At 32.0% G+C, this 25,707-nt stretch overlaps 2 protein-coding genes across 3 annotated transcripts; both read left to right on the top strand.

The window, feature by feature from the left end:
- Nucleotides 1-13,110: 13,110 nt before the first annotated feature.
- On the top strand, nucleotides 13,111-16,394 carry LOC133675646 (fe(2+) transport protein 1-like). Of its 2 annotated transcripts, XM_062097083.1 has the most exons (4): nucleotides 13,111-13,166; nucleotides 13,344-13,845; nucleotides 15,428-15,577; nucleotides 15,698-16,394. In XM_062097083.1, the coding sequence occupies exons 1-4, from the start codon at nucleotides 13,111-13,113 to the stop codon at nucleotides 16,001-16,003; spliced, it is 1,014 nt and encodes a 337-aa protein (XP_061953067.1). In that variant the 3' UTR covers nucleotides 16,004-16,394. The 2 variants fall into 2 exon arrangements, with proteins under 2 accessions (XP_061953067.1, XP_061953066.1); XM_062097082.1 differs by having other exon boundaries at nucleotides 13,162-13,845.
- Nucleotides 16,395-17,708: 1,314 nt separating this feature from the next.
- LOC133675316 (fe(2+) transport protein 1-like) lies at nucleotides 17,709-22,071 on the top strand. The gene is made up of 5 exons (XM_062096659.1): nucleotides 17,709-17,953; nucleotides 18,342-18,995; nucleotides 19,631-20,854; nucleotides 21,262-21,411; nucleotides 21,533-22,071. Exons 3-5 carry the CDS (start codon nucleotides 20,240-20,242, stop codon nucleotides 21,836-21,838), a joined length of 1,071 nt encoding a protein of 356 aa, XP_061952643.1. The 5' UTR covers nucleotides 17,709-17,953; nucleotides 18,342-18,995; nucleotides 19,631-20,239; the 3' UTR covers nucleotides 21,839-22,071.
- The last annotated feature ends 3,636 nt before the right edge of the window (nucleotides 22,072-25,707 follow it).

Here is a 25,707-nt window from a genome sequence, read left to right as displayed (position 1 = left end):
ACTATCATGGTGTAAAATGCCTGCTTCCTCGTCCAAGTCTTGTCACATTCTTGACCCTTGAAACTCTTGCTTGGTTGTGTGCAGATAAATATACATTAAACATTTGGCCCTTCTAGTTTTTTTTGGCAACCAAAAAGAGTCGTTTCCCCATGACAAGTACTCCTACCTACATGAACCATGGCGCCTTGCTTTTCTTTTTCTACTTATTTCAACCTTGACAAGATGCTGCTCTCCTTCCTTTGTCCAACTAAATTATTGCTTTCAAGGTGAGTTAGCGGTGCCATGCTATTCATATCATTAATAATTTGGCTAACCACACAAAGTTCTTGGGTGGGTTGTGATGGTGGGGCGGTCCTCGTTGTATCCAAAAGCCATCACATGTTAAGAAATAATTGAGATTAGGTTAACTTGATCACACTAAATCACTTGTTAAAACCGTAGGTCTTGTGATTAATTATTATAAAGTCAATTTGCTAATTTGATGTCACAAATTTGACCCCAAGAAAACGCTACCAATTTTGTTCCAATTAATAGAGGCAGCTTTGCTTCATTAACAAAATAAATCCAACTATGTCAATGTGTTTGTGGATCAATGCCACCTACCCTCGTTGATGCCGTCTAGGCGGCCTAGACCCACTTCCTAAATTTCCCATCCGACTTTCCTAGGCAGATTCATCTCATAAAACTTTCTTGTTGGCAAGGCAAGACTTAAAATCAAAAGATTGCTAGTTATCAACTCTCACCATCTCTATAATACAATGGATTGCAAGTAGGGGGAAAGGTGGGAGTTATCACATCATTAGATTTGTATAGAAACTTCCGGTGTCATTGTCTTGTTAAAAAAATTCAAAGGTGTCCTTTATTTGTTAATAGTTGGTGTCAACTTTATTAATAGCATGAAGCAAGGTGAATATTACTTTTTAAAAATGATTTTTAATTTAAAATATATGAAAATGATTTTTTAAAAAATATCATCTTGATTTTTTTCAAGAAAAAACCTTTCGTGTTACTTGAATCCGCCTCCAATGCCATGATGATGGATGACCTAATCACCATAAAACTAACAAAATTGTTTATGGAACAAAAGTGAAGCCATCCTATGTATCATTTTCATCACTTGTGTTTGTTCTTGCTTTTATCTTATCGTAGCACCACACCACACCACACCACACCCACCTTGTTTGTTTCAATCAAAGTAGTTCCATTCCATCCTTTGAGTCCAAGTTGAGATAAAAGAGTATAAAATTCGCCAAATTTGATTTATGGGGGTGTGAGGAGGACATGAAAGCAACATTTGATGATGGAGATTTGGGCTAATGGGACCTACCAAATTGAGACCTTTTGTCCCTCTATGACCGGCATACGATTTTAATATTGAAGAGCATCCTATCCATTTGGGGTTGCAAGTACATGCATCCATTAATCTATTTCTAGCTTGCTCATTTCTCTTCAAACTTTATCATATTAGCCAAAGAGAGAGAATAGTATCTTTTCTTATCTTAAAAGCACGTTTTGTTTTTAATTATGTAATGGATGATTGATTCCACACAATCACATTTTGATATTGACCCATTTGCATATCTTATAATGAATAATTAACCCATATTTTTTTTTAAAAAAAAGGAGAGAATAGTACCTCAAGGCAAGTACACTTCTTGCTTTGAGAAAAAGGGAACTTCTTTATTTTATTCATGTCTAAGCCTAAGAGATCATCGAGAGAGGTTCGATCTTCTTTGTTCTAGATAGAACTTCAAGTTATTCTTTCAAACAATTGTTCCTTTAATTAATCGACGCCTTAGCCCATTTGATGTGGCCTACCCCCGGCACCTATGCGCACGTATCACACGTATATTAGGGTATGATACATGAAGCCAATATATTTTATAGGCCTTGAAATGTGGAAATTACAAGAAAAAATAATAGAAAGATGTTGACCCAATTCATAATTTGAATAGGCATGATAGTCCAATTTATTAAAAAAAAAACTTACAAAATCAATCCCTCTCATGAACATGCTATTCTTTTCTTGATTTATCAAAGAGTTGATTGATTCCGATTTGGATTAGACAATGGAAGGTTATTCTATTTCTAGAACTACCTGAGATGATGTTAACCTCTCACTTAATTACCCCATTAATAATTAAATAATATTTGTGAAATTTTACATAGAGAAGAGTTATTGCCAGCATTAGTCTTGAACGAAGTTTGACTGAGATTTATTTAAATGGTCAATTCTTTTACCAACAATTAAGATTAAATTTCATTTTTTTTTAATTGTGGGATATATTAGGGATTATTTCCACTTGCAAAACTCTAGTTTCAGAAATGCCTGGGATTTCAAGATCAAGTGATGTGGAAACGATAGGACATCATGTTACACACACTATTTGGAAAAGAGGGGATCAAGGGAAAGTGGGGGCAAGAGGACAAATATGAACAACTTAGCGTAGGGCAAGCTTTGTCACAACTACTCATCGATATCATCATCGCTAATAATAGACATCTTTACTATCTGGATCACAACCACCATAGCATATCGCATTAATTTGTGATTTTATACCAAATATAAAACAAGGACATGAAGAAATCAATCAAAAGTCATATATTGGGTCCATTTGTACGTACACCACACCGAAAGGCAATCTCAATTTATTTTGCAAGGTTCTTCATTTTCCTAGCAAACTCCACGCACCCCATTTGTGACCATGCCCCGTAGCATCAACTTGTAATTGGATGGCCTCGGATTTAGATGTGAATCGTGAGAAGAAAGGGAGAATTACTAGGTGTATATATTCTATATAAGGATGGAAATATATTGTATCCATTATTTATCTCTCTCTTTTTTCTTTTTTTGTGGTTGGACCACATGAAAAAAATGATATACGGAAAGGATCTACATCCTTTATTGGTGTGTGAGAATTCTTGGTAATGACATCTATTTTCATCGACTAGAAGCATAGCAAGTAGTGGGACATGCACGAGGCCATATCTATTAATTGTCATTAAAAAAAAAAAAAAAAAACAAGAAGAGGAAGAGGAAGAGAGAGATGTATGTCAATTGGCCAAACTCGCACGGGTTGGCTGGCTAGTAATTGACGATATAATCGTCACTATTGGCAGCTACTACATGCACCACTTGCCGACCCTATGAAAGGTTACGACTTCAATTTTATTTTTTGTTTTTCTGATTGACAAACCTCCTTCAATAGAAAAGGGAATAATCTCATCTTCTTTCATTGTATATCCTTTGTCGTTGTTTACATCCCATTGTTGTCTGAAAACACATGACGGTGGCTCTAAATTTTTTTTTAAAATAAAAGATTAATTAAAAAATAAAATTTTTATTAGAATTGTCATCAAATAATTTGAGGAAACTAAAAATTTCAAATTAAATATTTCAAAGATTTAGGTACTGATTTAGTTATGATTAAGGAAAGGTAGACATTATTCTTTTCAAGTGAAAAACTATGTTTACTTGTGATTTTTTATTTTATTCAAATGTTATAATATTTTGAGCTTATTAGCAATTTTTTTTTTGAAAGGGTTAATATTGGTCTCTAAAAACAAGAGATTCATTGAAAAATAACATCAATCCCTAAAATTATAAGACTTGTCGAAATATTGACGTTTAACTCTAAAAATGAGAGTCACGTCCAAGTTGCAAAAAAATAAAAGAAAACAGCCGACATAATCCGTATTTATTTTAAAACTTTTTACATTGACTTTTTTTATAAAAAAAAATATGTCGAGGAATAAAGTTTATTCCTAAAAAAAAAAATTATGTTGAAATTGCTAAAAATATACATAACTCATATTTGAGAATTGGGTTTTGGACCCGCGCACAAAGATGAAATAAACTTGGTGTTAGACTCGCATCATCATTTTTTATTATATTTATTTTAGATATTTTACAAAATGCAAAAAAAAAATTACAGAAACATGTATAAAAAAACAAATAAAATACCCCTAAAATTCCCCAAAATTATCAGAGTGTCACTGTACAGGAAAAAGACCGAAATAGCCTTGAACTTCCCTAAAAATGATGAAAATACCCTTGGCGACACGTGTAATTTGTGAGTGGCCGCTGTTGGACGGTGGGATTGTTTAGCAAGATTGCAAGCTAAAAGGGCAGATTATGGTATATCTCGGCGAGAGGATTCCAATAATGGTAGTGGTGGCTACCGTTGATGTCTGATGAGAGAGAATCGACTATTTGAAACTTCGGGTGGCTGAAGACATCGTAGCCTTTTCCAGGTAATATAAAAGGGAGAAGTCGATAAAAACCACCTGGGGTTTGCTCTCGAGGAAGATATGAGTCTTTCTATGGTGTTCCGGCAGCTTGATGTGGCCGATTTGTGAGTTTTGAGGAGAGAGAATCGGAGGCGAGAGGAGAGAGAGTTTTTGAGGTTTGCTACGATGAGGATACTAGCATGGTAAGTCGGTGCACCTGGATCTTATGAACCACTCAATCACTTCTTAATTAATCATTCAGCTACGGTTTACTTTACCTAAAAATTGATTACACGATCCTAGTTGACAGATATTAGCTTTAGTGTGATAAGATACACAGGATGCTTCATATATCTGGTGACGTGGCAATATAAGATCAAAGAATAGATTTTGTTAAGGGTTGAAATGGATTTGGATTTTAATTTAGTATAAGCCATATTATATTAAATCTAATTAAGAGTTCAGAACTAATACTATTAAATGTAACAATTAAGATATTTTTAGTATTTTTTGAATTATTTTTTTCAAATTAATATCTTAAGAAAAACTGAAAAAACTATCAGTTATTATACTGGCTTTCTTCCTTTCTTCTTCTTTTCTTTTTCAAACTTGTAAATGGCTTTTGTAGCCAGTTTGAGATACGACATTTATATACAGAAAACATGGCAAAAAATATGGAGCCATCCAAAAAAAAAAAATTACTTGGACCAAGTATTTCGTTAAAAAAAAAAATCTCATGCATTGTTAATTTTTGTTTTGTTACATATAATAATAATAATACAGGTAAAATTAACCCAATGAACTCGTTTTTTATGGAAAAAGGTGGTTGATCCAATAAAAATATATTTTTGAATTTTAAATTTTTTTCTTAATTGTTTTGGATTTTTTTGAAGAAGAATAAAGATAAAATAACAAACAAGAAAATTTTATGGAATCCAAAATTGGATTATTACATTGTCAATGAAAGTTAGTGGTGAGCAAAAAAACTGAAAAACCAATTAAACAGATAAAATAAAAAAATAACTGAAAAACCCGAACCGTGAAAAAAACCGATTAAAATTTTGAAAACACCGACTGGTTTGGTTTTGATTTTATAAGTTTGAAACCGAAAAAACTGAACCGAACCCAAACCGAAAAAAATCAAGCCAAACTGGAAAAAAACAGAGCCAAACTGAAAAACCGAATCGAAATGGGTTTGAACTAGTTTTTTTTCTAAAATAACCGAATCAAAATCGGTCAATTTGAACCGATTCAAGTTCTTTTTTTTAAAAAACCCGGTTTGATTATTTTTTTTAATAAAAACTAAATCGAATAAAAAATAATCACCCCTAATAAAAGTCACGAGATGTTATCTCCTGGAGTGCTTTTATTTGCTAAAGACTAATTAATCTTCAATTTTTATCTAATGCCTTTTATTATCTCAAATCACTGCAATGTCTATTTTATATATATATATATATATATATATATATATATATATATATATATATATATCCAATGAAAGAATTAGGAAGCCAACCACCTCATGCCTCCTTCGAATTGAGAGAAGTTTTAATATTGTAAATAAACTAAACCCTATTTGCTTGCTTTGCCTTAATTTCTTTAATGTCATGATTGACCAAGAGATAGAAAAAATAAAGCAAATAAAAATGTCAACATCATAGAATCACATTCTTATGTCAAGTGTGCGGATCCTTCCCCTCCCTCCCTCCCTCCTCAACCTTCCTTTAAAATTCAATTATGACAGCAAGAGGGTAAGATTTTAGATTCAATGCCCATACACCACGCATCATGCCCTATTTCAAAAGGAACCCTTTAGAAGCAGAGTCTTGCCTCTCTTGATAAACATTTACATATTAATTAGTTGATGTAACGTGCAATGTACATTGATATTGATTATCTTTGACATTACCAATTATGCATTCTACACCAAAAACAAGGGCACTTAGGCATTAATTGATAGTAAGAAAATTCTAATTAACTTAAATAAGTCGATTAGTGTGAATGCGAAAATGAAAAGTTGGAGATATAATTGGTGTTTTGTTCGACTTCAAAGGAGGCTAGCTGTGGATTAGTATAACTTTTTTCTTTGACAAAACATGGCCAAATCAAGAGGGCAACAGCTTAACAGGCTAGCATGACAAGCTATTAGCTCATCTAACTTTGGTATGCCAACTCCTCGCATCAAAATTTGTACTCTGAAAATTGACATAGCACAATACAGCCCCACCAATTTTATTTGTCAAATCTTTCATAATGGGCCCCAGGGGACACAAAAATAGGATCCCAGTATCTAGGCCCATGTCTTTGTCCTTAATCTTTGATTAGGGTTAGGGTCCACTGTTATATATATATATGAAAGAGTGCCATTGAAGTAGTCTACTTCAAGATTTATCCATGTCCCCTGCACCGGCGTGGGGTTTGAAGGGGATGGACGATGGAAAAAGCCAAGCATAACTTATGGATTCAATTAAGGGCAATGGGCCCAAGATATGAACCCTAACTTTTGTGATGCATGCTGTATAAATTAATGAGGGTCTAGGGCACAAGCACCTAATGGTCCAGCACCTTAAAAATGATGTTGCTTCCTTTGTTCTCTCAACATACGTTTCCCTCTAAAGATAAGGACCCCCATAGTCAAATTAATGACAAGTTGTCAGAAAGCCAGCCAGCGAACCAAATACATTCATGACTTCTTGCATATTCTAATTTTTGTTAACTTTGATGGTTCTTGCCACTGGTTTTACTCTAGGGAAATGGATATTTGGTAGGGATATAAGGTAGTGGAGTAGAACCAAAGCTAGGGTTGATATGATATTTGAGAGGCATCATTCATTTCATGGCTGAGTTAAAAAGCCACTAAAGTTGAAGCAATAGATCGAAAGTATAAAACTAAAGAAAAAGAAAAGTAGCTAGGGAACCGATGGAAACCCTTTATTTCTAGGGTTTTGAAGATGGTGCACATCATATTCTCCCACTAAACCTTATTCCTTCTATCCCGTTGATTAGGTCTTGGAGATTGAAACATCAAACCAACATGTATAGTGTAAAATATTAAACCCATTTTGGTAGGAATGATTATGTCTTGCTTTTTGAAGCTTTTTAAACCTCAAAGTTTTGATATATAACCAAAATATAACCTCATAATTCTGGTGTTTTTTTTTTTTTTTTGAGAGAGAGAGAGAGAGTGAAACCTTATTCCATTCGTATTGGGACTAGTGGGTGCCCATGACATCTAGCAGAACTGACTTTTCTTTGTAGAGGAGCAGATAATCAAGACATTGACATGGTACAATTTCAGCTTTCAATTTAAGAATAGTATAAGAGATGGATCAAGAATTATATACAAGGGAACACATTAGTACTATCTTTTTTATTCTAGACGTTGAACTTTCACTTTCTGCTTTTGAAGTCCCAAAAGATGACCTAGTGATTTTAATTTTTTTTCATGAATGAGCAGGAACAGCAAAGTGGATGAAATCGAAATCTTGGGTGGAACTACCGAAGAACCATGGATGGATGTTGAAGTTCATAAAATATAAGATTGGTGTGGACCATCATAACCCATTTATCATAACCCATTTGTAGACTATAATAGCTGTAACCTAGCCAACTCTTGAGCTAGATTCTAAAATTTAGGCAGAATCGAAGTCACTCTGGCTATTAGATGCCCCTTGTTTGTACTCGGACCGATAATGTCCATCCATCTCTAATATCGTGTTCCCTTTTGTCTCAATTCTCATGGTCTAAAAATGCAAGGAGAGGAGGGTGAAGGGGGCAGAGGAGAAGTGGGGCATTAGTAGCTGTGGGGAAAACTTCCCATGCCAAGGACACTCTAATATCATTAACAAAGCAAAAGGAATTTTTCTTTTTTTTTAATCTCTCCATCTCTAATTGGGACTTAATTTCTATTATCTAAGGACTATAACAATTAACCATGTCCAGGCTAGGATGGTTTGATCTTGTCAGTAAATATTCTTTCTGAAGGGTTCTTCCCAACGTTGTTAATTGCCTACAGGTAGCTAAGAACATGAATACTGCGTTCTTTGTTAGAAAAATAGAATTATACGTTAGCCAAAACCCACATAATCTCATCACCTGGTTCGTGTGTGTGTGTGTTTTGTTTAGATTTGCAAACAATAATCTTCAATTACCAACGTCTATTTGGATTATGAATTGTACATTACTGGCCTTGAAACCTTTTTTTTTTTTTCCTTAAGTTAGATCTCGTGCTTTACCTTCCTATAGATTTTGAGACTGCATCGTTTGACATAGTTAATGTCATCTTGACTTCAGCGGTAAAGATTAATAGCATATTTGTTTTTATATTTTAAAAATATTTTTTTTTATTTTTAAATTATTTTGATATGCTTTATTAAAAATAAATTTTAAAAAATAAAAAATATTAATTCAATATATTTATAAATAAAAAATATTTTAAAAAATAACAACTAATAAACTATTTTCAAAATAAACTGCGAGATGTTCATCAAAACATTGATTTTTCAAGACTGCAGTGTATAGGCCCAAATAGCTAAAGCAAACTAATTCCATGATCATAAGACCCATTGTCCTCAGCTTACAGGCCTCTACAGAGAACCACTTAACTGGCAGTGGACCTAGCTTTGTCAGCCATTACTCTCTTTTTGTGTTCTTGATGAGCCACTGCCCAGCCATTTTTACATCCTAAATGAATTTCTCTGTTTCTTTGCTTTTTCTTCGCTGTACGCATTATAAATTTCATCCCCCAATCCGTAAATACGAACTCTATATAAACTTTTGATTCATTATAATATTTTTAAAAGACTATAATACTTTTAAACTATTTAGATTCTAATACATGTTTTCAATGTAAATAGAAGGCATGATTGCGTGCTGCCATGGGTTTACTGAGTATATATGTATGAAGGTATTATAATTATAAAAAATTAGAGACCGAATAAAATATATAGAGTTAGCATTGTATAATTTCATATACAATATTTAAAACTAATTTATTCACTATAATATTAATTTCTTAGGACATAAACACATTCAAATATAAATACAACAAAACTATATTACTATTTAAGATAAGGACATTGTTCTTAATTACATACCCGACAAAAAAATAATTTAAACATTTCAAAATTTTTTAACATTCAGGTGATATAAAACATAATATCAATACTTTCAATATAAAAATTAATTTAAACAAGAATTTTCATCTATACATCTACTTTCCAGTTCGAGGGTGCGAGGTACCTAACAACATATTTATATAACATGTGAATATTTGGTAAAAACTAGAAAAATTATACTTATTAATAATACACTTTAAATAAGGATTATTTGAAGCATATACAATAATATACGCACTAACTCATTAAGTGAAGTACTTATCGTCAATATATTAATTTAATTTAAATTTTAGTTTTTTGCCAATCTTTTACTAGATATCTAATATTATTATTTGTGTTAGACTCAAATCCCTTGAGTTTTGCAGCACAGCCTAGCCCAAGAACACTTGGGTTAGGCGTCCAGACCCAAGGCTAATGAGTTCGGTGTGCAGACCTAACTATTTATATTATAAATATTATTATTTTTATTATAATTAATATTAAAAATATTATTATTTTTATTATTAATATAATAATTAATAAATTTTAAAAAAAATTTAATATTAACCATAAATTTGATTTTAAGAGTAAACTTAAAAATTATTATTATTATTATTATTATTAAATTAAAAAAATTATTATTAAAAAAAAATCATAAATTTATTTTTGAATAGATTAAAAAATAGATGAATTTATTCAGACAAATTATATATTATTATTAATATTATCGTTGAGTCTGATATTATAATCAGATGTAAAACTTTTAGATTTTTGTTTGTTGATAAACTTAACACTTTTAAATCTTAGATATTTTTAATATTTTTTATTAAAAAAAAGTTTGCTCCAAGTTGCAGACACAACACCTAACTAGTGTGTGCATATATATATTATCATTTAGTTGTTTTTCTTTTAGAACAACCTTTGATTTTTTTATTGTAAACGTGCATGAGGGTCCTCCCCCTCCTTTTTTTTCCTTTTTTTTTTTTTTTTTTTTGTCTTCGATCATTAATTTAATAGACTATGACTTCTAATTTTTACAGAGGATTCAATAAACAACAAAAAAAAAATTGTACTTCTCGGCAATTTCATGATATTTTCAGCTATTAGAGATAAAAAGCTTTGAATATTTTATTTTTAAATATCTTAAACTATAGATGTCACATCCGTCCAATTGATATAACGTAAGATCTTCTTCTCTTTTTTTCCAATAAGACGAAAGAGAGAGTAATAAGACCAATATAAATAGAGTATATTGCCACCCTATGCCTCGAAATGCATAATTGAGATGCAATAGTAATTAATTAAGACAAGCATGGTTAGTGCAACTACTCTCATATGCATAATAATAGCACTCATGAAAGTGGAAAAGGGAATATTGGTGAGTTGATGACAATCTTTTTAAACTTCTTTAATGTGACATAATAACTTGTGTAAATAGTTTTAAGAAGATATGTTGTTAATTCTCTTGACTTGGACTTTGTACATAGTGATATTATTTTATATTTAATCTTATTAATTAAAATAAAATAATAAAATTCAAACTTATAACTATTTATACATCAAGATTTTAATATTTTATAAAAGAATCATTGTAATTCAAAAACTTAAATGGCTAAATGAGGCACAAATGCTGTCTTCTCTTCTATCAATAACAACCATATATATGAAGTACAAATCCGTAGATACAATGATTTTATCGCCAACCTAATTCTTGTCAAATCCTCGTCATCCCAATATTTATGCTCCAAAATTCAGGGCACTGAGATTGATTCCAATATGGGTATTATCAAGTCTCAACCCTTTTAAAATTGAACGGTACCTAATGATACACTATTAATTAAGTACTAAGCCGTACGTAATGATACATTATTAATTAAGTACTAAGCCGTAACTAATTACACATTATTAAGTACTGAGCCCTAACTAGATCAATGTTATGATCTCTGATAAAATGACGGCATGAAAGGGACTAATTCAGTTCTTTAACGATCGATAGATACCACCACCATCCAAGATCATTGTCAACGTGCGGCATGGGTTTTGCCGCATGGTAGATCAGTAGATATGATCGAGCAATTTGCAGTTTTCAAATGATCAAAACGGATGCTCTCGTGATCAAATAGCTAAACTTTTTGATCAATGGCTGGCTTGGCTTGGTGTCATCCTGTGTGACTGAATAGGTTCCAGCAGGGTTTAATTAGGAGGCCATATAAATTGATGGATTAAAAAAAATAAAAAATTAGAACCTATTCACATACGACACTAAACTAATTCTAAGGATACACTTAAATCACTAATTATTAACATGTTTTGTACGATGAAGTGTTTTTGTCTACTTAATTAAATCACTAATTAAAGCTAAATATTAGGTTTATCATAATATATTTCGATCTAGTTTTTACATATAAAAAATAAATACTTTCTAATTTAGTTCTAGGTAGTTCTTACATGTGAGTTTCGGATTTGGCAACATAATTAGCCTAATCATTATTATTATATATATGATCTGGTTTAAACTCACAATTAACACAAGAAACCACGAGGATCACACACTCACCTGTAATCAAATGGCAAAATACATTCACTCATGAGGTATTTGGACACAAGCCCTCCTGCTACATACACATGCTGGCTCGTGTCTTGATAATCTATTGTCATTTTATAGGAAACAAGAGAGAGAGTGAGATTAATGCCGTTGAAGTCAACTCAAGACATAACATGGTGACGAATATTAGCCCGTAGCCCCGTACTATATACATCACTTGTTTTAATTACTTCTTGATTCCACGACTAATAATATATATATATATATATATGGAAGGAGACTATTTGATTTGGATTAATTAAGGCAATAATTGCAAGTACTTAGTTAGTGACCTTTCAACCAACATTATCTGGAATATTTATCTTACAAATTAAAAACATCTAGTCACAAGATCACACTCAACTTGTTTTTTCGTTTTAAATAACGATGAATCCAATGTCTTACGCCTCAATTAATCATTTAAATTTCATTTTCTAAGAAAAAATAAAAAGTCAAACATTAAAATTAGAGATGTTAATTTCATCCATGCCTGATAAATGCTAGCCCGATCTAAATAGATAATAAATTTTATAGATAATTTTGGATTGAGTAAAACTCTAAGACGATAATAAGTCGGGTTTCAGGTTGATTATAGATACTACCCAAGTCATCCCGAAACTTTAAACTTTTGAATTATATTTAATTATATAGAGTAATACAAAAAAAAAAATAGAGTCGGGTTATGGATATTTAAAACTTAATCAAGTAAGATTCGTGTGTTTAAAATACATATCTATAGACTTTTGAATCGGATATAAATAGTTATTTTATATTAGAGTTCTAATATAAATGGAACAAAACTTGATTCATGAAAATTCATGGTAATAAACACAACGAACACAAATTAGAATTTTCCTAACTTTTAGTACATTTTGCTAATATTCTTATCAAAAGAAGTATATCTAAAATTTCCGTACAAGCAATGAAGAATGACAAATTCTTGTATTATTAAACATTAGTTTCTTTATTGTTAGTCTCTAAAAAAACCCATGTTCTTGTTTTCTTTCCTTTGTTGACATTAGAGATGAGTCCAGATAAATTCAATCAATATATATATATATATATATATATATATATATATATATATATATATATATATATATATATATCAAGCAAAAGTCGGCAATATTTTTTCCTAGTATATTATGCAACCATATATGCATAGAACATGCCATAATTACTATTTTAACATTTGAGATGAACAATAACGATGCAGACAAATTTATATATAAGGAGGCAACATGCACCGATAAGTGCAAGACAAAATCTTTCAATTAGCAACTACTTAGAAATATAGCTAGAGAACCATCATCATCAATGGCTACTTCAAATCCAAAGCTCTTAATCATTTCCATCTTCTTCATTATCCTTTCATTCTTAACACTTCAAGCCGAATCCGTAGTAAAAGAGGGATGTGTAGAAGAAACAAGCTCTTGCAATGACAAAGCTAAAGCTTTAACCCTAAAGATAATAGCCATAGTCTCTATCTTGGTTACTAGCATGATAGGTGTAAGTGCACCTCTTTTTACACGTTCAATCCCTGCTTTACACCCAGATCGAAACCTTTTTGTGATTGTTAAAGCCTTTGCTGCTGGTATCATTCTTGCAACTGGGTTCATGCATGTGTTACCGGATTCTTTTGATATGTTATCTTCAAGTTGTTTGCCAGAAAATCCATGGCACAAGTTCCCTTTTACTGGGTTTTTAGCAATGTTATCTGCCATAGTGACACTAATGGTGGACTCATTGGCCACTAGTGTATATAGCAAGAAGTCTAACGTTGGAGTTAACCCTGAGAGCATTACTCATGGTGCTGAACCAGATCGAGAGATGGCTTCTACAGTTGGACATTTCCATGGCCATGGACACCATTATGAGGACAAACTTGCTAGTGGTGCAAAACAATTGCTTCGGTACCGGGTTGTTGCCATGGTTAGATTTCATGACTTTGTTTATTCTTCAATCATATGCTTCTAAATTGAATACTAACAAGTAGGGAATCACAAAATTAACCCCTAAGGTATTAGTCAATTGGGTCCATGAATTTTCAGACAATTTGCAATTGGGTCCTTTATTTTTCATGTTTGCAATTTTTTTCCCTTCAAACTCTCTTCAAAATGGAACAATTTGGTTTCATAAATATGCAAATTAAATGGAAAGTATTAAGAGACAGGGATAGGAAGATGCAATTAATAAACACTCGAACTGTTAAGGATCAATTTGATAAAAGTTTCTCGTTGGGAATAAAATTGAGGTTTTTCCTGATAAGTATAATGGGATGTGAAAAACCGTTCATATTTATACTATTTCATTTCATAATTTAAATTTTTTATCCTCTTCTTTCTTTATTTAACTTGATTTACATCCTTTTATTAATTTTTATTGATTTCTTATATCACATATAAACTATTCATTTCTAGAAATACATTTTAGACTGGATTATTAATGTCTGTACGTGTATAATATCATAAAACTAATATAGGTAGATACATTAATAAATAAATATTTAAATATAAATTTTATTCCCCTGTAAAAACCCTCTTTAAATTGATATAGGTAAATACATTAATAAATAAGTAAGTAAATATTTGGAGACAATCTTTAATAGATAGTAAAAACAAAAGGTTTTTTTTTTTCAAAATAAAAAGATTACCAAATTTCCACTTAGAATTCTAGATTTATTTTTGGACTCAAAAACAATTTTTGAAAAATAAATTTCCACTATGACTAGCTATTCTGTAGTAACAATTTTTGAAAAATAAGTTTCCACTATGACTGGCGCTTTCAAACACCATTTAATAAATTTCCACTTAAAATTTATGTAGTGACAAATAAATGGTCGTCGTGATTATATATAGAGATGATCTCTAGGTCACACAATAGTAAATAAAAATCTCGAAGCTCACTCTTTCCATTAAGTTAGTGCAAATTAACAAATATATCCATAAGAGCCGGTCGATCAAGGGACGGAGCCAAGTTATATTGTGAAATATGGCCAATTGACCCCTATGAATTAATATATATATATATATGGTCACCTAAACATTTATTATAAAGTCAGTGAGATCATGGGGAAAAAGAGAGATCATTAGTAAATTATTTTATTAATAACATGTTTCTTTTGTTTTAGCGTTAAAGTGATATTGTTTAATTAATTTGTATATAACAAATGGCTTACGTAACTTTTCAATTTGTTAAAAATAGGGCCATTATTAATTTTAATGGCTGGAAAGGTAGGTTATAGTTTTTTATATTCATCATTTTTATTTTTATTTTGTTTATCGGAAGGCTCATTAAACATTGGACGGGACGGTCATCTTCCATTACATAATAATTAAATAAATAAAAAAAACACAAACACACACATATGTAATAATATAGAAGTTAATTCAAAATATATTAGAAGAAATACAATGTTTTCTAATAACTTGATCCTTTCTTTTCTTCTTAACTTCATAAGTTGCCATCATGAATTCTTAGCAGCCATATTCTTAGCTATCATGGCTGGTTGCAGGTTTTAGAATTGGGCATCATTGTGCATTCAGTTGTGATAGGCCTCTCTCTTGGAGCCTCAAGCAACACTTGTACAATTAAGGGCCTTGTAGCTGCTCTTTGCTTCCATCAAATGTTTGAAGGAATGGGTCTTGGTGGTTGCATTCTCCAGGTAATTTATATAAAAAAAAAACCCCAAAAAACCTCTATAAACTCTTATAATTCACGTTCACAATCACAGTCAATGATATTTTATTGGCATAACATATATTCTTTGTGTTAATTTAAATAGGCTGAGTACAAGCCTTTCAAGAAGGCAGTCATGGCATTTTTCTTCTCAGTAACAACTCCTTTCGGGATTGCACTTGGCATTGCGCTGTCCAAAATGTACAAGGAAAACAGTCCTAGTGCTTTGATCACTGTTGGTTTGCTCAACGCATCATCTGCTGGACTCTTGATTTACATGGCATTGGTTGATCTCCTAGCTGCCGATTTTATGGGTCCAAAATTGCAGGGTAGCATTAAGCTCCAGGTTAAGTCTTACATGGCTGTACTTCTGGGAGCTGGCGGCATGTCTCTAATGGCGAAATGGGCATGAAATGGTTCGTTAGTTTCTCGTGGAAGAATCTGTCAAGTCTCCCATGTCATATTATTACTCCAAAACTGTGTCTCCTGTACGACTTTCCTTAAAAGTTGAGTATGTTTTTTTTTTTTTTCCTGTCATGTAATATTATATTGGCATGGACGCAGATAATGTCGTAGCAAAGGTCGCTGTGGCACTTGACGCCTGTATCAAAAGATAAGCCACAGATTACGAATTCTAGGGGTGAATAACAATAGTCGTATAAACTTTAACAAGTCTGGGTTGTCTTTGGCTTTAGAACTTTGTCCTTCAATTACTTTTTACAGTTCTTTCAAAATCTACTTTATACCCTAAAGTATGTTTACTTTCATCTATAATCAAATTAAATTTATTTCTAAAGTAAAAATTCCAAATATTTTATTTTATTTATTTTTAATTAAAACAACTGTTCTCGTACATTGCAATAAAAAAAAATAATCTCTCTCTCTCTCTCTCTCTCTCTCTCTCTCTCTCTCTCTCTCTCTCTGGAAAAGATATGAAATGTATTTATAAATAATATGAAGAAATACTATTTCGATTTTATATAAAGTTTGATTCCTAATTGAAATAGTTACTTTTTCTACTTTCAATTATATAAAATAAATATTATTTTACTAAAATAAAAACTAAGAATGGAAAGCTGACTCATCGAGATTTAATATTTAGGAGATACAAATCCCATATATAAAATGCTTATTGTTAAAACGTTTCATAAAAAATATCAAACTTTTAATTTAATTCAATAAATATTTGGATTTATTAAGATTAAAATATTTTATTAATATTAATGAAAAACATCAACATCTAGTTGAATAAACCTAATTAAAGGTAATTTTACCAAATAATTGAAGATTTTAGAGACTCATGGCCTGTTTGATCATCTCGGGCAAACTTCCTACAGAAAAACATTATTATTGTATGGCACAAATTAATTCATCTTTGTGAAGGGTACGTATCAGAACCTCAATTAGGTTGGAAATATTAATTAGTTCACTATATATAAGGAATAATATAGGCTTTTTTTTTTGGACAGTTCAAATTAATTCATTTTAAGACAGTTAGCTAAATTTTTTTTCTGTCTTGAAATATTGGCTCAATCAGTCATTCAGTTTCTATTATTTATGTAACACTGGTTCGTAATTATAACACCTTCAAGCATGTTTATTTTTTCGCTCGTGATAGCGCGCGAGCATGACTTCTAGTATAGCTAAAACATGTGGGGAAAACATTATAGCTTTCCTCACATGTTACTGTTGATTGCTATAATGTTTTTGTTTTTTTATTTTATTTTTGTTTTTTTATTTTTTAAAATTATTTTTGTTGATTTTATTTTTTTAATATTAAGTTGGTTAAAAATTTAGTTTTGTAATTTTTTAAAAAAAATATTGTGATTTACTACAATATTTTTTTATATAATTTTTTTTATGATTTTTTTTTAAATTATTTGTTAATTTTGTATTTTTAATATTTAATTGATTGAAAATTATAATTATAATTTTAACTGTTGAAAATAATTAATATAATGGATTCCTTGGATAGTGAATCCATGAATGGTACGAGGTGAGTAGCTAAGACAGAAGTGGCTATTATTTATTTAAACAGCGGCATCTGGAGATTTGTAAAAATTAAAAATTTAGAAATAAAAGTCTAGGAAAAAACAAGGAATGCCAGCAAACCAAACAATAAAGGCTGGCCCTTTTCTCGCAATTCTCTTGCTCCATTAACACCACCAACAACCCGTACTACTCCTCATTGATTCTCTCTCTCCCCTTATCCTTAATCTTTGTTTAATGTAAGCGAAGTAGGAAAAGAAAAGGCGGGGTCTGTTATTTATTTTTTGTCAGATTAGGGTTTTTTTTACCTCTTAAACACAGTCGGATACACATAAATGGAATCATCAGATTAAATTCAATGACAGCCAGCATGGTATGGAAGCTTCATTTCCTGTCTTTTTAATTCATACCCTTTTTATTTCTTGTCTTTTTAATTCATACCCTTTTTATTTCTTGATTCTTTTATTGTTTTTTATGTTGGTTTTGTTGTATGGATATGTTCTTTTGTGTTTTTTTTTTGAAGTAAGTGGAGAGATTGGGAGCCACAAGGGTTACTGGGTTGATTTTGATTGATGTTTGATGTGATAAATTTTCTATCTTTGCTGTTTTGGGTGGTTCTTTTTTAACTTTTTAGGGGTTGTGATTAGTAAAGTTTGAAGCTTTGGATTGATCTGTTAATTGCTGTTTTTTAGATTTTGATTTAGTAGTTGCAGGTTTGAGGTCACTGTTTGACATCCTTTTTTTGTGTGTGTGTGTTTTAGGGGGAGTGGATGCTAAAGTTTGGATTTTTGGATCAATTCTTTGATGGTTTCACTCAAGTTTAGGGGAGATTGCATGTTGTCGATATGCAATTTACTTTGTGATTTGTAAAGAAATAGATGCTGATATAGGGAGTTTTTGGTTGCTTTGTTTCCTGGTTTTAATCAGAGTTTGATATAAATCACACCTTCAATCAATAATATCTGTCAGCTTCTGCTGGATTTTGTGTTGAAGATGGAGGGTCAAGTAGCTTTTAGTGATGGGTCTTCAGCGATTTTAGTCAGGGGGGGAATGAAATTGGAGGGGGACGAGGAAGAATTCCGTAGTTGTTGTGAAGATGAAGAAGTGTGGAAAGAGATTGAAGAAATAGTGAAGAAGAGCCAAAGGAAGATTTTGATGAATTTTCAGTGAAGATGTTTTTCAAGGGGATGTCAGTTGCTGAGGATGGGGACTCTGGTTCTTGGTTCTCTGGAATTGGTGTTCTCATGGAAAGGACTGAATATGTTCCTGTTATTCAGGTGCAAAAGATGCTCGACTTCTATGTGGATGAATCTGTTGCTGACTATTTGGCTCTCATGGATGGTCTTGCTGAAGCCATGCAGAACAATATCCGCCGTGTGTATGCGTTCACTGACTCTGAACTGTTATATGATCAGGTGAGTCTTTCATTAGACATGATTTTTTCATCCTATTTCTACAATGTAGACAAAACTTACTATGATTGTGTAAAACCTGAATAAACATCTCTGTGATAGAAGTGTTGCCAAAGTGTTTTTTTTTTGTGAAATTACAGTGTGGTTTTGATAGTGTATTGCTGCATCAAAAGAAAGAAAACAATCTTTGTAGAAATAATTTATGGCCTCGCCATCATTATTATTGTATCTTCTCAAATCCATTTTGAAGAATTCACAATGCAAGACCAAGACATGTTTTAATTTTCCTTTTATGAATCTGGAGCTTCAAAGAATTTGTACTTTCAGTATTCTGAACAGTGGAAAGAATTTATTAGTTTGGAATCTCTATCATAGATTTAGTTCTGGACCAGCTATATTAATTATTCTATGATGTTCTTTGGCTACTGCAGCCACTCAAGTTCAGTGAAATAAATACTGGCGGTGATTCTGAATGCTATATGTTGTGCTAATTGTCTTCAGTCATTTTGATTTTTGCATCACTGATTTATTTCTCAAACAATAAGTGCTTCTCAATTATAGTTGGTGTCTCTCTTGGCCTTGATCTATGTAATAAAGATTTCACTGCCAATTCACCTTGTTTACACCATCTATTGCAGCCTTGATACCAATCTCGAGTCCAAATCCACCTGCACTCTAGTGCGACAATATAGGAGCCATCTACCTAACAGCCAATCCTCTCTATCACTCACGCGCGAAGCACATCGAACTGGATATTCACTTCGTGCGTGATCAGGTTGCCCAACATCAACTCCAGGTTCGGTTCATCTCAAGCATAGATCAGATAGCTGATTCATTCACCAAAGCACTCCCAACTGCACGGTTCTGCAATCTCTGAGACAATCTCAATGTTCATGAGCTCCCATTGCAATTGAGAGGGCGGTATGGCACTACTGACTCTCAACAAACGGATAAACCTCAACAACCAGATAAAGAATCTTAACAAATAGATAAAGTTCAAGTTCAAAACAAACGAGAAGATGAAGATCACGGAAGCAAACCCAGAAAATAACAAACTCTTGTAAATTTAAATACTTTCAAATGTTTGTAATAGAGTTTATTTTATCCAAAAAAAAAAAAACCCTATAAATAGAACAGCATGTGATCCTCCTAAACAAGTGAGGAAAACGTTTCTACCACATATATATTATTTCTTAACTCTTTATTACCAACTACTAAGAAATATAACTAGAGAACCATCATCATCAATGGCTACTTCAAATCCAAAGCCCTCAATCATTTCCATCTTCTTCATTATCCTTTCATTCTTAACACTTCAAGCTGAATCCGTAGTAAAAGAGGGATGTGTAGAAGAAACAAGCTCTTGCAATGACAAAGCTAGAGCTTTAACCCTAAAGATAATAGCCATTGTCTCTATCTTGGTTACTAGCATGATAGGTGTAAGTGCACCTCTTTTTACACGTTCAATCCCTGCTTTACACCCAGATCGAAGCCTTTTTGTGATTGTTAAAGCCTTTGCTGCTGGTATCATTCTTGCAACTGGGTTCATGCATGTGTTACCAGATTCTTTTGATATGTTATCTTCAAGTTGTTTGCCAGAAAATCCATGGCACAAGTTCCCTTTTACTGGGTTTGTAGCAATGTTATCTGCCATACTGACACTAATGGTGGACTCATTGGCCACTAGTGTGTATAGCAAGAAGTCTACCGTTGGAGTTAACCCTGAGAGTAATACTCATGGTGCTGAACCAGATGAAGAGATGGCTGTTGGACATTTCCATGGCAACGGTCATGGACACCATTATGAGGCCAAACTTGCTGGTGGTGCAAAACAATTGCTTCGGTACCGGGTTGTTGCCATGGTTAGATTTCATGACTTTGTTTATTCTTCAATCATAGGAATCTAAACTGAATACTAACAAGTAGGGAATCACAAAGTTAACCCCTAAGGTATTAGTCAATTGGGTCCATGAAGTTTCAGACAATTTTAGAAGAATTAGCATGTTTTCTAATAACTTCCTTTCTTTTCTTCTTAACTTCACAAGCTGCTGTCATGAATTCTTAGCCATTTCCTTTTTCAATCCAGATTTCTTGTAATCAAGATTTTAATATTCGCACAGATTTCTTAGCTTAAACATATAAAAAAGAATATATTTCGTCAAAACTTTTATTATTTAACTATAGATTGTTGGAATTGACCCCGTTCACAGACTGGCTAGGCAATTATTATAGGTTTTGAACTAATATATACAATCATGGCTGGTTGCAGGTATTAGAATTGGGCATCATTGTGCATTCAGTTGTGATAGGCCTCTCTCTTGGAGCCTCAAGCAACACTTGTACAATTAAGGGCCTTGTAGCTGCTCTTTGCTTCCATCAAATGTTTGAAGGAATGGGTCTTGGTGGTTGCATTCTCCAGGTAATTTTTTTTAAAAAAAAAACCCAAAAAACCTCTATAAACTCTTATAATTCACGTTCACAATCAAGTCAATGATATTTTATTGACATAACATATATATTTTTTGTGTTAATTTAAATAGGCTGAGTACAAGCCTTTCAAGAAGGCAGTCATGGCATTTTTCTTCTCAGTAACAACTCCTTTCGGGATTGCACTTGGCATTGCACTGTCCAAAATGTACAAGGAAAACAGTCCTAATGCTTTGATCACTGTTGGTTTGCTCAACGCATCATCTGCTGGACTCTTGATTTACATGGCATTGGTTGATCTCCTAGCTGCCGATTTTATGGGTCCAAAATTGCAGGGTAGCATTAAGCTCCAGGTTAAGTCTTACATGGCTGTACTTCTGGGAGCTGGCGGCATGTCTCTAATGGCGAAATGGGCATGAAATGGTTCGTCAGTTTCTCGTGGAAGAATCCGCCAAGTCTCCCATGTCATATTATTACTCCAAAATTGTGTCTAAAAAAAAAAATTGTGTCTCCTGTACGACTTTCCTTCAAAGTTGAGTATGTTTTTTAGTTTTTTTTCTTATTGCAAGTTCAAAGTTGTTTTTGTTTTATAAGTGTGTCGTTTCATAATTTCTTTTAAAGAAAGAGAAGTTTCATAATTTTGATGTTTCAACGATATGATATTTCGTGTTATTTTTCAGTCTTCTTTTTTCTCATTTAGTTTTTTTTTTTCCAGTTTGAAGATAAAAAAAATACTTTCGAATGAGTTTAAATCTCCATCTCGGATAATCTTAAAAACACCCCTCTATACGAGCTAGGTTCAAATATACATAAAGTGAATATATATAGCACAGCAAAGAAAATATTTGTTAGCAGCAAATGCAACGGCAGTAGATAGCATGGGCTTGCCAACCAGCCTCATTGTGAGTTAGGCTAGACTCTAGAGGAAAGAAACTATGTGCTGGGCTAGCCTAACCCAGCCTATAGCTCCATGGCAATATTTTCTATGCATTCAATTAAAAAAAAACAAAAAAAAACAAAAAAACAATTGTCATCTACAAGAGAAAAAAGAAAGAGGGAACATGATTTGGTCCAATCATTGAACTCACTTTTGGACTATTAGGGTTTCACATGGACTCAAACAAAGTTTGCTGGCCACCTTCATTAACAAATATAGGTGTGTGTTTTTATTTTCAGAGCAACCTCCATCAATCATCTATGTTTATCTTATCTGCATGTCATAACCACACTACCAACCATACCCACCCTAGCCACCCAAAGAATATAGAGATTATTAGTAACACAAAGCTTTTTAATGAAACCAGCTATACAAGTTATGAATTGGACGGTTCGATGTAATTCAATCAGATTATTTTAATTTTATACATTAAAATGATATTATTTTAAAAAAAAATTAACTAAGATTTTGATTTATCGAATCAAATTATTGATCTACGGATCAAACCAGATCAGCTTTGAGATGATTTTCTTGAACATTTAGCTTGAAATAAAGATGAATTTTACTAGGTCCTAGTTTTACCTGCCAGATTCGTTGAGGTTTTCAGTAATATAATAAAAAGACTAAGTTGCTTGTAAGAAAGGAGAGCAAATCCGAATAACACATCAACATCTAACATGGTCACAGCGTTTCAATGAGCTTTAGTAGTTGGATTACTATCATATTCTCACCAGCAATTATATTTTTAACCTACTCTTTGTCTGGATTATCTTAAAGAAAAATATCAAAGGCATCTAACGCCTCTAATCAAGGAGTCAATGAGGCATCATGTCCCGTGGACTTGCACCATATCCTTCTTTGAAAATACGATTTAAAACAAAACCATACGTTTTTTATATGGAAAGAGCACAGGGTTTCTTGATGAATTTGCATGAGAGTCTATGAGCACAGGGCTGACGCAAAGTATTAGCTCATAAAGTTTCTAAACTAGGACTTCTCCCTTACCCTACCACTGGCAGGACGATCTGAGCTTTATATTTTCAATGGTCTTTTTAGCTATGCACAAAACCGAACACTGAATGCTAGCTTAAGTAGTTCATAAATTCTCTTCTCGATCTGATGCATTCAAGAAATTATTTTCCCAGATGCTTTTCTCGATATTCAAATTCACAAAAACAAATAATCAAACATTCTTGTAACATGTAGATTGTAGCCAAACTTGGATCTACAAATATGAAGCTTGATGCTTTGCTTTACAAATAAAAAGCACGAACAAAGGGGAGTTAAAAGTATGAAGGAATCGTCTTTTGATAAGAATGAAGGAATCATTTTAAATTTACTTTCAGATTGAAGTCATTCTCAGCAAAATAAAATAAATACAAGTCAATTATCTCTGAGTTTCCGCGAAAGTAAATTAATTGAGGACTATAAATCCAATCCTCTTTGTTGACAAATTTTGAAAAAACAAATTCGAAACAATAAATGTTGTTGAATTAATGATCATCAAGCACCGAATTGTTGATAGTGATTGAGTTTCGATCATGTTCTAGCATTTAATGAATTGTGAGGTTTGGTATATTTTTTTTATAAAATGTTTTGTTTACGGAAATATATTAAAGTAATTTTAAAAAAATTATTTTTAATATCAGTATATTAAAATAATTAAAAAAATAATTTAAAGAAGAAAAATAAAAATTTAATTTTCTAGAAGTTATTTTTTAAAATTATTTTTTAAATTAAAATTATATTTTAATTTTTTTAACTCTTTTAAAATGACTTGAAAATATTATAAAGATAAAAAAATTAACTTAACAAAAAAAACAAAAACAGTCTGATGACGAATAGAAAAGGTAGTGGGTAATCATTGTTGTCTCATTTTTCAACACTTTAGTGGGAGCATAGTTACAGTCCTCAGATTATTTTTTTATAAAGAGATGTTCGGGAGGTGAAAAGGTCAAAACGAAAGCCACATTTTCCCTCGTTGAACAGGCGAAGAGCACCCATGTGCGCTTCCCTTCACAGTCCAGTCTCTCTGGCTCAAGAATCTTTCATTTTATTTTTATTTAATCTTTTTAACTTCATCTTGAAACGTTTGTATTGGTTATGGAGATTTGAGAAATCAGAATAATATCCAACGAGACCAGATATCTGGATAACCACATTAAAGCTACCGACATGCATGAATTTTTTAGTGAGAGATCATAAACAACAATATAGACAACTTGTTAACAATATAATTAAACCTAATCCATTTAGCAGATTGATATAAAACTAGCAGCGGAAATTTACTTAAATTCAAGAAACTTAAATGAATCAACTTATAACTTGATTAATCCAGTTAAAACTCAGTTATGTTAATTAATCCAAATTAACCTGTTATATATAAAGAGTTGTAAACACAAGTTGAGAAGAGAATAAAAAAGAGAATATGTCAATGGGGTCAAATCTCGACAGGTTGGTGGAAACTTAACGATTCCGAGTGTCGAATTCTTTGCATGGTGGCATGAGATTCGTTGGTTGTTCTTATTTTTATAGTTTCCTTCAAATCAGCTGATAGCATCAGTGGTTTTATACCTGATCCTTCTCTAAGTTCTTTGATGGTCCAGGCTTTAATTTATTGTGAAAAATTGGTTGCGTTCTTCCTCAGCACCAATTGGCCTCTGCTTGCTTTTGTAGATAATGTTTTTAAGCCATGACTGATTGATACTTTTGCTGTTTATGTTCTTAGAATCTGCAACAAAGTTGACATGACCTTGGATGATTGATAAGTGGTGAATCAGAAGGCTAATATATAGTTCTCAAAATGATTTAATTGTTTATTACAGTATGTCAAGAAAAACTGGATCTGCAGCTAGCTACTCTACTGGGTTTTGCTGTTGCACAATTGAATTTCTTGGTTACTGCACTGCTGGGTTCAGCTGGATTTTCCTATTGTTGGTTATACAAACCATTCCGAAGATGCTGTTGAGCAGTAAAGCACTGTTAAACTCGTTTTTCAAAATATTATTTATTTGAAAAAAATATTAAGTTGATTTTTTAAGTATTTATTTATCATTTTGACATGTAAATATAAAAAAATTAAAATAACATAATTTTAATATTAAAAAAAAAACATTTTACTTCATGTTACCAAACGCGTTACCAAATGCGTCATAAACTGTAGCTATTGTTACTTTGTGATTGTTAAATATTTTATTTAAATTAATTTAAAGCCACGACAGTGTAATTTCTATTTGTCCTCCGAAGTCTACGATGTGTTTGAACTTTGAAAAGTTCTTGAATACTTTGATTGTTTATTTTGTCATGGTATACCATAATTATAATTATAAAATTCAATCTGAATTGAGTTTT

Source organism: Populus nigra, chromosome 16, assembly GCF_951802175.1.
Source record: "Populus nigra chromosome 16, ddPopNigr1.1, whole genome shotgun sequence".
NCBI classification, from domain to species: Eukaryota; Viridiplantae; Streptophyta; class Magnoliopsida; order Malpighiales; family Salicaceae; genus Populus; species Populus nigra.
The sequence above is the reverse complement of the archived record's forward strand: the minus strand, read 5'-3'. Positions and strand labels throughout refer to the sequence as shown.